This window comes from Musa acuminata, chromosome BXJ3-10 (assembly GCF_036884655.1).
Source record: "Musa acuminata AAA Group cultivar baxijiao chromosome BXJ3-10, Cavendish_Baxijiao_AAA, whole genome shotgun sequence".
Classification (NCBI taxonomy): Eukaryota; Viridiplantae; Streptophyta; class Magnoliopsida; order Zingiberales; family Musaceae; genus Musa; species Musa acuminata.
In genome coordinates this window covers 23,509,621-23,524,315 of record NC_088358.1, presented here as the reverse complement: position 1 = coordinate 23,524,315, position 14,695 = coordinate 23,509,621, and the positions used below count along the sequence as shown (strand labels likewise).

The window sequence follows — 14,695 nt, the reverse complement described above, 5'->3', positions numbered from 1 at the left end:
GACTCTCCCAGAGCTCCTCAATATGTTGAGGGAGGCAGAGAGTACTATTAAGAAAGAGAAGCCAGTTCTCTACACTGGTGAGACTAGAAAGAAAAGGAAAGCAGAAAGGTCCCTTAAGAAGGGAAAGGGCAAGGGCAAACAAGGTAAAGCAAAGGTTGCTAAGAAAGACCCAGCAAAGGACAAAGGCCAGTGCTTCCACTGTGGTAAAGATGGGCATTGGAAGAGAAACTACAAAGAGTACCTTGCAGAAAGGGCGAAACAAAAGCTTGATGAAGCTTCAGGTACATTCATGATCAGTCTCCATTTGTCAGAATCTTATGATAACACATGGGTATTGGATACCGGTAGTGCTTATCATATATGTAATTCGTTGCAGGTTCTGGCAAGGCCTAGGAGACTTGAAAGAGGCGAGATGGACCTCAAGATGGGTAATGGAGCAAAAGTTGCTGTATTAGCTATTGGCGAGGTCGCCCTACATCTACCTAGTGGAGCTTTTATTGCATTAGATGCATGTTATTTTGTTCCTTCTATTATCAAAAACATTATCTCCATTTCATGTTTAACAGTTAGTGGATATAAATTTGTTTTTGAGAACAATGGTTGTTCGATATTATTAGATGATAAGATCATCACGAAAGGAACATTGCATAATGGTTTATTTATGTTAGACACCACTCCACATATCATGAATGTAAATGTGTCCAAAAGGAAACGAGATGAGTTGAACAGTGCATACCTGTGGCATTATAGGCTAGGTCACATCCATGAAAGAAGGATTCAAAAGTTGCTAAATGATGGATATCTAGATCCATTCGACTATGTGTCATATGCAACTTGTGAGCCTTGCATTCGTGGAAAACTGACCAAATCTCCACTTAGTAGAACTGGAGAGAGAGCCAATGAGTTGTTGGAACTCATACATAGTGATGTATGTGGACCCATGTCAACTCATGCCATTTGAGGTTACTCCTACTTCATTACATTTACTGATGATTTCTCAAGGTATGGATATGTGTACTTAATGAAGTAAAGTCCTAGGCCTTTGAGAAATTCAGAGAGTATAAGAATGAGGTGGAGAACCAGACTGGAAAGAGTATCAAAACTCTTCGATCAGATCGAGGAGGTGAATACTTAAGTACAGAGTTTACTCAGTTCCTCAAGGACCATGGGATATTATCCCAATGGACACCTCCTTATACACCTCAGCTCAATGGTGTCTCTGAAAGGAGAAATCGTACATTATTAGATATGGTACGGTCCATGATGAGTTTCGCTGACCTACCCATCTCATTCTGGGGATATGCCCTAGAAACCGCAGCTTACCTTCTGAACAGAGTTCCAACTAAGTCGGTAGTGTCTACACCATATGAGATATGGAAAGGGAAGAAGCCTGATCTTAAGGTTGTTAAGATTTGGGGCTGCCCATCCCACGTTAAAAGACACAACCCCGATAAGTTAGAATCAAGGACAGAGCAATGCATATTTGTGGGGTACCCCAAGGAAACTTGTGGGTATTACTTCTATCATCCCGAGGACCAAAAGGTCTTTGTAGCTAAGAGAGCAGTGTTCCTTGAGAAGGAACACATTCTTGACGGAGACAGTGGGAGAATGATAGAATTGAGCGAGGTTGGAGAACCAAGCTCAAGCACCACTCTACAGCCCGAGTCTGTTCAGGTACCTAATACACAAGTTTCAACTTTACGCAAGTCTGATAGAGTATCTCATCCTCCTGAGAGATATGTGGGACATATTAGAGGAGAGGATGCTGAGGATATTGATCCTCAGACCTACGAGGAGGCTATTATGAGTATAGACTCCGGGAAGTGGAAAGAAGCCATAAATTTTGAGATGGATTCTATGTACTCCAATAAGGTTTGGAACCTAGTTGATGCGCCCGAAGGTATTGTACCCATCGGTTGCAAGTGGATCTTTAAGAAAAAGATCGGAGTAGATGGAAAGGTAGAGACCTATAAAGCAAGGCTAGTGGCTAAGGGGTATCGTCAAAGGCAAGGTGTTGACTATGATGAAACTTTCTCACCCGTAGCAATGCTAAAATCCATCAGAATTCTATTGGCTATTGCAGCACACTATGATTATAAGATCTGGCAGATGGATGTGAAAATCGCATTCCTCAACGGGAACCTCGAGGAGGAGGTGTATATGATGCAACCTGAGGGATTCGTGTCTAAGAACTGCCCAGATAAGGTGTGTAGGTTGCTTAGATCCATTTATGGACTAAAGCAAGCTTCCCGAAGTTGGAACATAAGATTTGATGAGTCAATCAGATCTTATGACTTCGTTAAGAACGAAGATGAGCCTTGTGTATACAGGAAGGTAAGTGGGAGCGCTATCACCTTTTTGGTGTTATATGTGGATGATATCCTCATCATTGGGAATGACGTAGGAATGCTATCCACAGTAAAGACTTGGTTATCTAGACACTTCTCCATAAAGGACTTAGGGGCAGCATCCTATATCTTGGGGATTAGAATCTATAGAGATAGATCCAAGAGGATGCTTGGCTTGTCCCAGTCCAGGTACATAGAAATCATTGTCAAAATGTTTGGCATTGAAAATTCTAAGAAAGGGCGAACATGGATATGATACCTTATGCCTCAGCAATATGGTATATCATGTATGCCATGCTATGTACTAGGCCTGATATAGCGCATGCTCTGAGTGTCACGAGCAAGTTTCAGGCGGATCCAGGCTTGAAGCACTGGAAAGCAGTAAAGTGTATCCTTAAGTACTTGAGAATGACTAAGGATCTTTTACTAGTATATGGAGGTAATAGCCTTAAGGTTGAAGGCTTCACTGACTCAAGTTTTCAATATGATGTCGATGATAGCAAGTCGAATTCAGGGTATGTGTACACCTTGAATGGAGGAGCAGTGTGCTGGAAGAGTTCCAAGCAAGATACCACTGCTGACTCGACCACAGAGGCGGAGTACATTGCTGCATCAGATGCAGCAAAGGAGGGAGTCTGGGTGAAGAAGTTCATCACAGATTTGGGAGTCGATACAGATAGCGACAAGTCGACTTCCTTATATTGCGACAACTATGGGGTGATTACTCAAATAAGGGAACCCAGGTCTCATCAGAAGTGTTCTGAGGAGGTTCCAGTTTATAAGAGAGATCGTAACCCGAGGAGATGTAGTAGTGGAAAGAGTTCCATCCGAAGATAACATTGCAGATCCACTGACAAAGCCGTTGTCTCAGATTGTCTTTGAGCGTCACAGGGGTCTGATGGGGATCAGACACATAGGTGATTGGCTTTAGGTCAAGTGGGAGATTGCTAGTCATAGGTGCCCAGCAAGCCAATCACGTGAGTGATGGCACGTGTGACTTGATACAGAATCTTTTTGCTTATTATATTTTGGCGTATATCACTTTATAACTATTGCATAAATGCATATATATATTATGATGTCCTTGGATTTGTGCAATGGGAATCGGATCGTGATGAGATCACGATAATCAGATCGATTCACCTTTAAACACATATCCTAAATAATCCCGGTCATAGGTTACTCGAGAGGGACATCATGATAACCAGATAGACTAGTGTGCTATATACCCGTCCATATGATGGATGCAGCTGGTCTCATAGCTGCTCGTGTAGGGACACTAGGGATACAGTACAAGTGCTCATTGGAGAATGAGTTCACTGATTGATCCGCTTACGGAATGCTGGATGGTTGATGATGCCTTATTGTCAGACAGCGATTCCGTAGTCCTAGTGGTGTATTTGGTCCTTAGACTTGAGACACCAAGGATGTCCTGTATGAGTGCTCCACTCTTTGATACTAGACTTATAGGTTTGGTTGTCCCAGATCTAGTACAGCTGGTCATTGGGAGTGGTAGTCGACCTTACGAGGGCTATTGAGTGTCGACAGAGGATCATCCACTCTCGGCATCATGAGAGGAATATCCTATGTGTTCTTGCTCAGACAAATCCCTGGCCAGGGTCATTCGGGTTGAGAGAGAAAGAGTTCTCCGGGAGAATCCGATTAGAGCGAGACTTGAGTAGAAACCGTATGGGTCTGACAGCACCATGCTCGATATACGGTCTCTGGGATATTAGATGGATGAGGGACTATAGGTACATGGTAACTGAGGACAGACAGGTCCAATGGATTGGATTCCCCTGTATCGTCTGGGGACTACGGCGTAGTGGCCTAGTACGTCCGTAGTCGATGAGTCGAGTGAATTATTACAGAGTTAATAATTCACTGAGTTAGAAGGAGTTCTGACAGGTATGACTCACGGCCAGCTCGATATTGGGCCTAGAGGGTCACACACATATGGTAGGCATTGCTATGAGTAGAGGTTCGGATATGAGATATCCGACGGAGCCCTTGTCTTATTGGATGCAGATCCAATACCCACTAGGGAAGGACCCATTAGGGTTTGACACGGGATCTCTATAAATAGGAGGGATTCACAGCCTCATAGGCTAGAGTCTTTGCTTGCCTTTCCTATTCTCCTCTCCCTCTCCACCTCAGAGTAGGCTTGGAGTTTTGAGGAGGGTCGTCACAACCCTGCTATGTGGATCACCGCTAGAGAGGAGGACGCTTGACCTCCTTCACCCTCTCCTAAGGATCTGCAAGGAAACAGGGATATACGATCTCCCTAGGTAACACAATCTCTATACGTAGTTTTGTGTTTTGCGGATTTTTGCGCACCAATCTTCGCACGACGACGAACATCTTTTTGAGAATCGGAAATTTTTGTTTTCTTGTTCTTCCGCTGCGCATATGATGTCGCCCCCCATGATTTCCCAACACCCCTGAAACCCAAGATGAGACCTTTTTATTTTTGAAGTCATTTGAATAAAAAGAATAGTGATTTTGAGTTGTAAAAGCTTGAAAAGTCTTAAGTATTCCCCTCCTTTTCTTTAAAAGTTTAGAGGGGAGGTACGAGACTCCTAAAGGACCACTCCTAAACTTATAAAAGCAGAAAGAGTTGTAAAGAATGTAGTTGATTTTCGTCTATTTAAAAAAAATTTGTTAGTAGATGTTGATGGTTTCAACAGAAGAGAAATCAGGAGTGGATGTATGTCGCAACGAGCGAACCACTATAAATTTGATGTGCACTTCTTTTTGCTTTTTATTGCCATTACTTATTGATTTAATTGTCTACTACTCTCACTTGCTCTCTAAGTTTAAACACATTTTCGATACAATTTCATCGAATGAGTTTTTTAATTAATGAAAGTTTTACAAAAGCACTAATTCACTTCCCCCTCCCCCCCCCCCCTCTCCTACCCCTCTTAGTATTGATACGATCCTAACAAGTATTGCTAGTCATCTCAGCCCTTTTTTGCATCAGACGGATGCCGATGTGTTTTCCACATCAACTCTATGGTAGTTGCCAATAGTCAAATAATGATTGGTGCTAGAATATTCACTATCATTCATCTACCCCAGAAGACGTGTCTATGTGTGGTTTGGGTCAGGTCCCACTGATTCAAACATTCTGAGCGCTTTTCTCAGACACCTTATTGTGGATCGAGATATCTCAACTTGCACGTCTTGGGTACATTTCGCCTTGAGATCTCATTGTAACAAGCCTCCTCTTCTCCCGACTTACACATCTTGGGCATATTAAGTTTTGACAACCTTGTCATAGTAGGCATCTTCCTTCATTGTTGTAGCGGGACTTGATCTTCTACTATCCCCTTTCAGACCTGCATAACTCGGGCACTTTCGACCTCGTCGTAATAGGTATATTCTTTCCCCACTGTAGTTGGACGTGATCTTGGCACTTTCGATCTCACCGTAGCAAGCATCTCCTGTCCCCACTATGGCGGGTCTCGATCTTCTACTATCTCTTTCCCGACCTATACAACTCAAGCATTTTCAACCTCGTCGTAGCAAACATCTTCTTTCTTTGTCGTGGTAGGTCTCGATCTTTCAATCTTCTGTTACCTCTTCCCTGATCTTGTAAGATGATACCACCAGAAGCAACTCAACGACTCTTAAATGGCATCCTCTGTTGATCATACTTCTCTTCGTTTTATCATTTGACTTCTTCAATTGTATACAAAAATATAACTAAGATTATCGAAAATTTCAACCAACTTTGGCTTTGAAGATCCATTCAATATTGGTATTACCTGATAGATGAATTATGATGCTCTATTATTTTTTTCATATCGAAAACCATTTCTTCTCAAACATAAACTACAATTTATCTTCCAATAAATCTAATCATTTTGGTGGCCTAAACTTTAAAGAGTGTTGCTTCAGATACAAAGTAAAGATATGCATGCATATTGAATCTTCTAATTTAAGATTGCTGTGGACGGCAAGAAGTATCAACGAAGAATTCCAAACTTATAATGACTTTTGAGTTCGGTTGGTTTCTTTCTGCTTTGGAGACGATTTCCACTGTTCTTGACGTACGTCAATATCTCCATCATTTGATGCGATCCTTAGAGCAGGCAGAACAACTTGCCGGTATGGTCCTTCACATTTGACCTGATGTGAAGAGAGCAACGCATCTATTTGACCTGATGAAGCAAGATAATGATGGCGGCTAACCAACCCATGGAAAGAGCTTTTCTCGTTTTCTTGCAGCCAATCACTACAGCACATCCAGGACTTTTGACCGGTTACTGTTCAGACAATGGACACATGGTTCCTTTGCAGCCACATCTGTCACTTCTCCTTTTCTTTTAAGAAGGATATGGCACGGAGTCCTGAAGACTCTCCAGCGTGGGTGCAGCCATGGCCGAACTCCGTGGATTTTCCTTTACCACCGGCTTCTTCCTCTTTGCTGTCGTGTTCGCTTTTGCTTCTGCAGCAGAAGAGCCGCATGGGTTCCTCCAGAGCGAGAAGCTGGTGAAGAAGCCGGTGCGCGAGAAGCTGAGCCACCTGCGGTTCTACTGGCACGACGTGGTGAGCGGGCCGGACCCGACCGCCGTCACCGTGGCCCGGGCCGCCGCCTCGTCCACGAACGCGTCGGCCAGCGGGTTCGGCACTGTGGTCATGATCGACGACCCGATGACGGTGGGGCCGGAGCTGTCGTCACGGCTCGTCGGCCGGGCGCAGGGGTTCTACGCGCTCGCCGCTAAGGAGGAGACCGCCCTGCTCATGGCCATGAACTTGGCCTTCGTGGAGGGGAAGTACAACGGGAGCACGATCGCCGTCCTGGGGCGGAACGCGGTGTTCTCCGATGTGCGGGAGATGCCGGTGGTGGGCGGGAGCGGGCTGTTCCGGCTGGCCCGCGGCTACGCCCAGGCCAGGACGCACAGCTTCGACCCCAAGACCGGCGACGCCGTGGTCGAGTACAATGTCTTTGTCATGCATTACTAGTGGTTTGGTATTATTTCGTCGTCTTCTACGATAGTCGCTGTAAACTCCGTGCATAAGTCTTCATCTCTCAATCAATAAGCGGCAGGTTCGGCAAACCGCATTGGTGCGAGTAATCTTATGAGCAATGGTAGATAGAACAACAGGATAGAAGCCGTCATCTGAGGATTAAGCTCATAGTTGTAGACGACAGTGTATAGCTTCCATCCACCCTGATTGGGATTCTTCCCATTCAAAGTTCCCGGTTCTCCCCACCTATAGTATATAGTCAAGATCTTCCTAACTACATGATGAGATATCGTAAATATATTAAGAAAAATCTTCCTTAAATTCTCCCTTCCAAACATGTATAAATATGGAGTATTGTGTATTGTTTCAATGAATGCAATCTTTTTTTTTATAATCCCTCCCTCCGTCGCTGCTCCTGCCATCAGGTGCTGTTGCTGTAGATAATCAGCAATAGCGGCATCTTCCTCCGTCAAGCTCTTATCGCTGCAGCATTTTCCACGGGCGTCGGCCTCCTTCGAAGCTGAACAAGGGCCAGCATCACCACGCCTTCTACTCCTCCCTACGCCGACGGTATTTTTTACTATCGCCTTTCCTCTGCCTCTTCTTGCAGAAGCAAAGCCGATGCAGCCTCACAATTGCTCCTCGGCCTGCTACCTATCCTCGTTCCCGCATCTCGCTCGAGCAAGCCGTTGCCGCCATCTTTGACATAGCAATCGCAGCAGCCCTCTCTACCGCAGCCACAGCAACTCTCTTTGTCGCAGCAGCCGCAACAGCTCTCTTTGCCACAGCAGCCGCAGTAGCTCTCTTTGCCGTAGCAACCGCAGCAGCTCTCTTTGCCGCAGCAGCTCTCTCTGCCACAATAGCCACAGCAGCCCTCTCTGCCGCAGCCACAGCAGCCCTCTTTGCCGCAGTAACTGCAACAACAATGATTTGCTCTTCTCCCAAGTCGATGTCCTCTGCTCCACCTTCTTCGCCTTGACGAGCAGCATTCAGAACCATCTCCAAATTCCCAACTGTCTAAATTCCTAAATTTGGTACAGTGTCGCCTCGACAGCCATTTTACTGCCCAAATTGAATTGACTTCACATAGACATTAAACCCTGTCGTTAAACTATTCTAAGTTTGACCCTATCAAAAAGTTCACATTTACGTTAACTCGACGTTAACAATGCCTTTTTACAGGGATCCTAACTGACGATGTCTTCATGCAGCAGCCTCTTGGCTTCATCCATCCTTAATATCCAAAGCATGTTTGTAAACTACAAAAAGTTATTTATGGACTTTGTTAGGCTCCAAGAGCTTGGTACACTAAACTTGGCTCGTTTTTTGTATCAATTGACTTCATCAACTCTAAGTCTGATACCTCCTTATTTCTTCATCACCAAAGTGGCAATATATTATATCTTCTGATATATGTAGATGATATTATTGTCACAGGCAATAATCCTATGAAAATCAAGGCATTCCTCAAGCATTTAGCAGATCGATTCTCTCTTAAAGACCTAGGAACCTTGAGCTATTTTTTGGGAGTAGAAGCAACATATACATCTTCCGGGCTCTTCCTATCACAACGAAAATATATTCAAGATCTATTATCTAAAACGAACATGCAAGATGCAAAGGTAGTTACAACACCTATGTCTACTAGCGAGTCGCCCAAACTATGTGATGAAAGCCTTGTTACAGACCCAACTCAATACCATCAAGTCATTGGCTCCTTACAGTATTTATCTCTCACCCATCCAGATATCTCATTTGCGGTCAATAAATTATCTCAATTCATGCATCGACCATCTATTATGCATTAGTCTGCAATTAAACGAATATTACGATATCTTCACGGGACTATCAATCATGGTTTCTTTTTTCGCAAACACTCTCCCCTTCATCTCCATGCCTTTGCTGATGTTGATTGGGTAGGAAATTTTGATGACAGAACATCCACATCGGGATATATTATCTTTCTTGAACCTAATCAGATAAGTTAGAGTTCCAAGAAGCAAAAGACAGTTGCATGTTCTACAACTGAAGCTGAATACCGTGTCATTGTCACCGTTGCTGCAGAATTTAATTGGGTCATGAATCTCCTCAAGGAACTTGGCATCAATATCAACTCTACTCCTACAATATATGGTGACAATGTCGAAGCCACTTATCCATGCACCAATCCGGTATTCCACTCACGCATGAAACACATCGTCATCGACTTTCACTTTGTGCGAGAATAAGTTGCCAGACATCAACTACGTGTTTCTCACGTAGTTGACAGAAGCACCGTCTTACGAGGGCGTCAATCAATACAATCTTCTCTTTATATTTCATTTCTATCATGGTGTCATCCAGTGTGCGGGAATGGGGTATTCAGCTTTGGCCCGCGGCTACGCCCGGGGCATGAAGTATAGTTTCAACAACCCCACGACTGACGTTGCCGTGGTGGTGTACAGTGTCATCATTAGTGATTTGGTTTTAGTTCGTCTCTTTTCGCATGTCAGACCTCATCACGAGCTCTGTTATCTTCTACAACAATGTCACTTATATAATCAATCATGGGGTTGTTGGACTGGAATCGATCAGGTTCGCTTCTACTCCATCAATCATCGAGGTCACGGTATATCGTCTATGGCGAGCCCGAATTTTAAAGCAAAACGATGTATCCTTGCAAGGAAAGACGAGAGTGACCAGTGACCTCTCCCTAGAGAACTCTGAAGAATCAAGACTCTTAATATCTCATCCAGAGGACGATGACGACGACTTCCCAGACGACAAAGCATGTCAAGAGAGCAATGTCTGCTGGTACGACGGTGGCAGGTACCAGAGGTTGTTGGTTAGTCTCCTCCTAGTAATGATCTCATCGAAAAATATCATGTTTTTAGAGATATTACCATCTTTTATTCTCAATAGAGAAAATATATTTACGAAATTTCTAAGAATAAATTGAAAACCCATCATCTTCTTGTCTTCTCGATCATGTTGTGTAAGCAAAACCGCCATGGCCAAGCGGTTGTTCCGAGCTTTTTCCGCATGAAACAGAGCAATGATAGCCTACCCATGGCGGACTACAGCTGTTCCTCCTCTTACGCCACCGCCTCAGAAGCCAAAGCCCGAGAACCACCAATCCACCCACCAACCCCTGCCAGTTCTGTCAACTTTTCAGACGAGAAAGGATACTGACCACCTTTCGCGTTCTCCCTTTTTTATGTAGACACCGAGTTCTTCGAACTCCTCGCCCTGAGCACTCTCCGGAGTTCCCCAATGGCCAGACTCCTCTACATTCCCTCTGCCACCCTCTTCTTCTTCCTCTCGTTTACTGCGGTGTTGTTCACTGCAGCCTATGCGGCGGAGGAGGAGGCGCATGGCTTCCTGCAGAGCCAGAGAGCAGTGAAGAAGCCGGTGCGCGAGAAGCTGAGCCACCTGCGGTTCTACTGGCACGACGTGATCAGCGGGCCGAGCCCGAGCGCGGTGCGCGTGGCGGAGGCCGCCTCGTCGAACGCGTCGGCCACCGCGTTCGGCGTGGTGGTGATGATGGACGACCCCGTGACTCTGGGGCCGGAGCTGACCTCGAGGCTCGTCGGCCGGGCTCAGGGATTCTACGCCTTCGCCTCCAAGGAGGAGTCGGCGCTGCTCATGGCCATGAACTTCGCCTTCGTCGAGGGGAAGTACAACGGGAGCACGATCGCCGTACTGGGGCGGAACGCGGTGTTCTCCGGCGTGAGGGAGATGCCGGTGGTTGGCGGGAGCGGGCTGTTCCGGCTGGCCCGCGGCTACGCCCAGGCCAGGACGTACAGCTTCGACACCAACACCGGCGACACCGTCGTCGAGTACAATCTCTTCGTCACGCATTACTAGTACAATCTCTTCCTCGAGTACAACACTGGCGACCGGCGGCTCCGCCCTATTCACCAGCTTCGTTGTCCTCTGCAATAAAATTCGTGCTTTGCCTCTATCCTTAGTTATTTGCAAGACATGACTCGCAATTGACACCCCTAATTTGTCGATTATGATCGTCTCTACAAGAGTGTGGTTGTCTTCATTGGTCCAAAACAAAGGGCATTCGGGTCGATTGTCGATGTCTTAACCTTAATTGTCGAACCAATTTGGGCAGCAAATAATGATCATGGATCATCTGTCCACATTAATTGTATTAAGAGCTGCAATCTAAGGTCGAGCCTTCAATAGCTTGAATGGGCTTCTCATCCACTTAATTGCAATGTGCAGTGTTAAATCCAATCTCAGCAAGAACATTAACGTGTGTCCTTATCAACACATGGATATCTATGATTCTTACACAATTGTATTTCATGCTTTTAGCTTGTATGTCTTTGCTTATTCAAACTCATTCAAATCTAAAATTGGTTTTAATGAATTGGACAAACACATATCATCCACACAAAAATTCATTGTCGCATTCAAATGGCTAAGTTATTCTAAAATTTTCCCCACTATGAGCTGAATCCACTCACTGTTTGATAAATAAATTTAAATATAACTCGGATGGATTAAATTCGAATACTATAAAATCTAATCTACTACCTCACATACCCACGCTCACTAATAGTCATTACCGGTTTATCAAAGAGAGAGAAACAGATTTATGTTTTCTTGAAAACTATTGGGTTCAATCTATAAGTGGGCTTAGATCAGATGATTTAGGTATTGAACTCTGATTTATTAAAAAAATAGAGGAGAAATATGCGTGCAATTGAAATAATGACAGTGCAGGAAAAAAAAAAAAAAAGAGAAAGAAGAGAAGAGAAAAAGTTAAGGTTTTGAGATTTTTACTAGACGATTAAAGGTAAAACTTTATCGATTTTAACCTAAATTTTATATGAAGAATCTTTGCAACAAACTCTACGATCCTAACTGTGTCGATCTACAGTTTATCCTTTCTGAGATACATTTTTGATATACTTACTTGATGAGATCTAAATATTTTTTTTAATGAAATCTATTTATAGTAATGATGATATATTACTGTTGAATTTTCTTGATATTATTATGATCTTCTAATTATTTGAAGAAGACTTATTATAAATATATTATCATTATTAGTGATAGTAAAAGTTTAAAATAGATTATGATTGCGTAATTTATTCAGTATTGAATTTTTCACATAAAAATTTGGTCACTCACTTTTGTTATTGATTCATTATTTTACTGTTTATGTTTCTTTGATTAATACTTATTTTTGATAATAAATTGATATTTTGATGAGAAAAAAAATAATTTTAATACATAAAGAGAAAAAAAAAATTTTATAATAATAATTTTTTCCAACAAAATCCAAAGGTCAACTAATGGAACAAAAGATATAGGAAAACCAAACAAGCACACATCGAAGCTACAGATCTTTTCATGCGAACAAACAATAACAAGATGAATCATTTAGTATTGGTCTTGGCATGATATTGTACTCCTAAAGGAGCCAACACAATCCACAGACATAAGTGGTCCAATGATAATTGGCAGACACATCAAGTTGTCGTTTTCATTACTGTACGCTATCCCACAACACATACGGACACGTAAGAATCGAGGGGTTTTGATAAGAACCTGATGTCCAATCTAGTGAAACACCATAATTACAGGCATGATTATACTCCCAATTTCCTCGATTATGATTCTTTCTGTACATCAAGTCTAAAGAGCTTAATGCATACTACCACAACGTCCATTCACATTATCCTTCTAACTCAACACAAAACAAAACATAATAGTTATGATCAAATACCTCAGCCTACTACTTTAGTGACTACTGAGAACCCCATAATTCCATTAAAATCTAGATATATTTATTAGTTTGATGCCGGCCCTCTTACTTGAAAAGCCCATCTGGCATTGATGACATAGTTTGACCTCGATCCTCCAACTTGCTCCACTTAACAATCATCGCACTGAGCTATCAAAAGAAAAAAGAAATAGATGTTGATCCTACCACTTCCTACTGTCACATGTCAGCTAAAGAAGGCTGTTTTAGACAATTAAAATTATTTATTATTTCATTTTTAATTTTATAAGGTATTGTGCTTCACTAATCACTCAATTACTTCCTCTTAAGTATCTCCTTAATGTTGTAAATTATCCTCAAATCGACAGTCATGCCAACCCATCATTCTAAGTTTGAGCCCATCCACCCACTCTGCTGTGATCCTAAAATCGATTCTACCATTTAACATTGTCGACATGTAAACCACAGTATTCCATTCTTTGGAAGCAACCATAAACGCGTAATTAATTAGATTAACAGAATTGTTTGACACCTAATTTGGGGAATAGTTTATGTACTTGCCTCGAGCCGGACGAGTAGGGAGTCAGATGTTGTCTGGGCCGGGCCGGCGGCCGGGGAAACCCAACGACCCGGTCCGAGGGAGGCGGACCGTAGCGTCCACGACGGAGCACGCCGCCTTGCAGGAGCCGTACAAGTCGAAGAGCCGGAACCGGTCGGCGATGGAGGCCGCCCTCTGTGGCGCGGCGTCGGGCACTAAACAGAGCTCGCCCACGTCGCCGCCGTCGTGCGGGAGGCCATTGGAGCAGACCGCGAGCGCGGCCGCGAACGGGTCGGGGGAGGCGGCGGAGCGCTTCTTGCGCGTGGTGGAGAGTTCCGAGCGGGAGCGGGCGGGGGGAGGGAGGGGGAGGGCAGAGACGTCCTCAGTTGCGGCGGTGTGGGAGAGGGATTTGGGGATTCCGGGGCGCTGCTCCCAGGAGAATGGGATGGCGGAGGAGCGGGGGCATGGGGAGGGGTAGGCGGAGCCAGAGAAGAACCGGGGCTGGGAGCGCGATCGGTTTCGGACACGGTGGCTTGCGGGACGGTGCTCCTCGGTGGATCCGGCCGTCGGATCGGTGGAGATCATGGAGGACGGCGGCGTTTCCTCCGAAGAAAGGTTCGTTATCGTCCTCTTTTGTTGCGATGTGGGAGGGAAGAGCTCTCTCTTAACGAGAGCTCGCTCATGACGAGATCTAAATAACGGACGCGGAAGAAGACGCATCATCACCGTTGGATTCCGATGGAAGTGCGCATCTCAAAGCAGAAGAAAGTGGGAGAAGCTATCATGAATATGATTTATCACGTGGGCTTTATATTACTCATGGCAACAACGGCATGATGGTTCATTTGGCTGTTCCAATATCATAATACTATTTTTTTGGCTGAGGTATCATAAATCTCAAACCTATATATTTATAATAAGCTTTTAAAAATCAATGTTATGCACTTTTGTTTACCAAAAAAGAAAATAAAATAGGAGTTGGAGAATTTGACGACGGTGGTTTCCTTCGGTACCATAAGATAAAATCCAATTAGGAGTCAAGTCCTTTTTCGATATAAATAATGTAGGTTGTTCTTCAACGTCAGGGTGTTATCGAGAGATAAATAG

At 44.0% G+C, this 14,695-nt stretch overlaps 4 protein-coding genes across 4 annotated transcripts; 2 read left to right on the top strand and 2 right to left on the bottom strand.

The window, feature by feature from the left end:
* Window positions 1–6,699: 6,699 nt before the first annotated feature.
* LOC103975092 (dirigent protein 22-like) lies at window positions 6,700–7,414 on the top strand. The gene has a single exon (XM_009390004.3). The coding sequence runs from the start codon at window positions 6,732–6,734 to the stop codon at window positions 7,317–7,319; it is 588 nt and encodes a 195-aa protein (XP_009388279.2). The 5' UTR covers window positions 6,700–6,731; the 3' UTR covers window positions 7,320–7,414.
* Window positions 7,415–7,979: 565 nt separating this feature from the next.
* Window positions 7,980–8,324, bottom strand: LOC135651406 (uncharacterized). The gene has a single exon (XM_065171471.1). The coding sequence runs from the start codon at window positions 8,322–8,324 to the stop codon at window positions 7,980–7,982; it is 345 nt and encodes a 114-aa protein (XP_065027543.1).
* A 1,964-nt stretch (window positions 8,325–10,288) lies between these two features.
* On the top strand, window positions 10,289–11,268 carry LOC135651211 (dirigent protein 22-like). Its single transcript, XM_065171122.1, has one exon. The coding sequence runs from the start codon at window positions 10,578–10,580 to the stop codon at window positions 11,169–11,171; it is 594 nt and encodes a 197-aa protein (XP_065027194.1). The 5' UTR covers window positions 10,289–10,577; the 3' UTR covers window positions 11,172–11,268.
* A 2,365-nt stretch (window positions 11,269–13,633) lies between these two features.
* Window positions 13,634–14,173, bottom strand: LOC135651405 (uncharacterized). The gene has a single exon (XM_065171470.1). It carries the CDS (start codon window positions 14,171–14,173, stop codon window positions 13,634–13,636), a length of 540 nt encoding a protein of 179 aa, XP_065027542.1.
* Between the last annotated feature and the right edge of the window lie 522 nt (window positions 14,174–14,695).

What these genes read in the sequence shown, in the direction of transcription:
- LOC103975092 (XM_009390004.3), top strand. Translation starts at nt 6,732, where the DNA reads ATGGCCGAACTCCGTGGATTTTCCTTTACCACCGGCTTCTTCCTCTTT.
- LOC135651211 (XM_065171122.1), top strand. Translation starts at nt 10,578, where the DNA reads ATGGCCAGACTCCTCTACATTCCCTCTGCCACCCTCTTCTTCTTCCTC.
- LOC135651405 (XM_065171470.1), bottom strand. Translation starts at nt 14,173, where the DNA reads ATGATCTCCACCGATCCGACGGCCGGATCCACCGAGGAGCACCGTCCC.
- LOC135651406 (XM_065171471.1), bottom strand. Translation starts at nt 8,324, where the DNA reads ATGGTTCTGAATGCTGCTCGTCAAGGCGAAGAAGGTGGAGCAGAGGAC.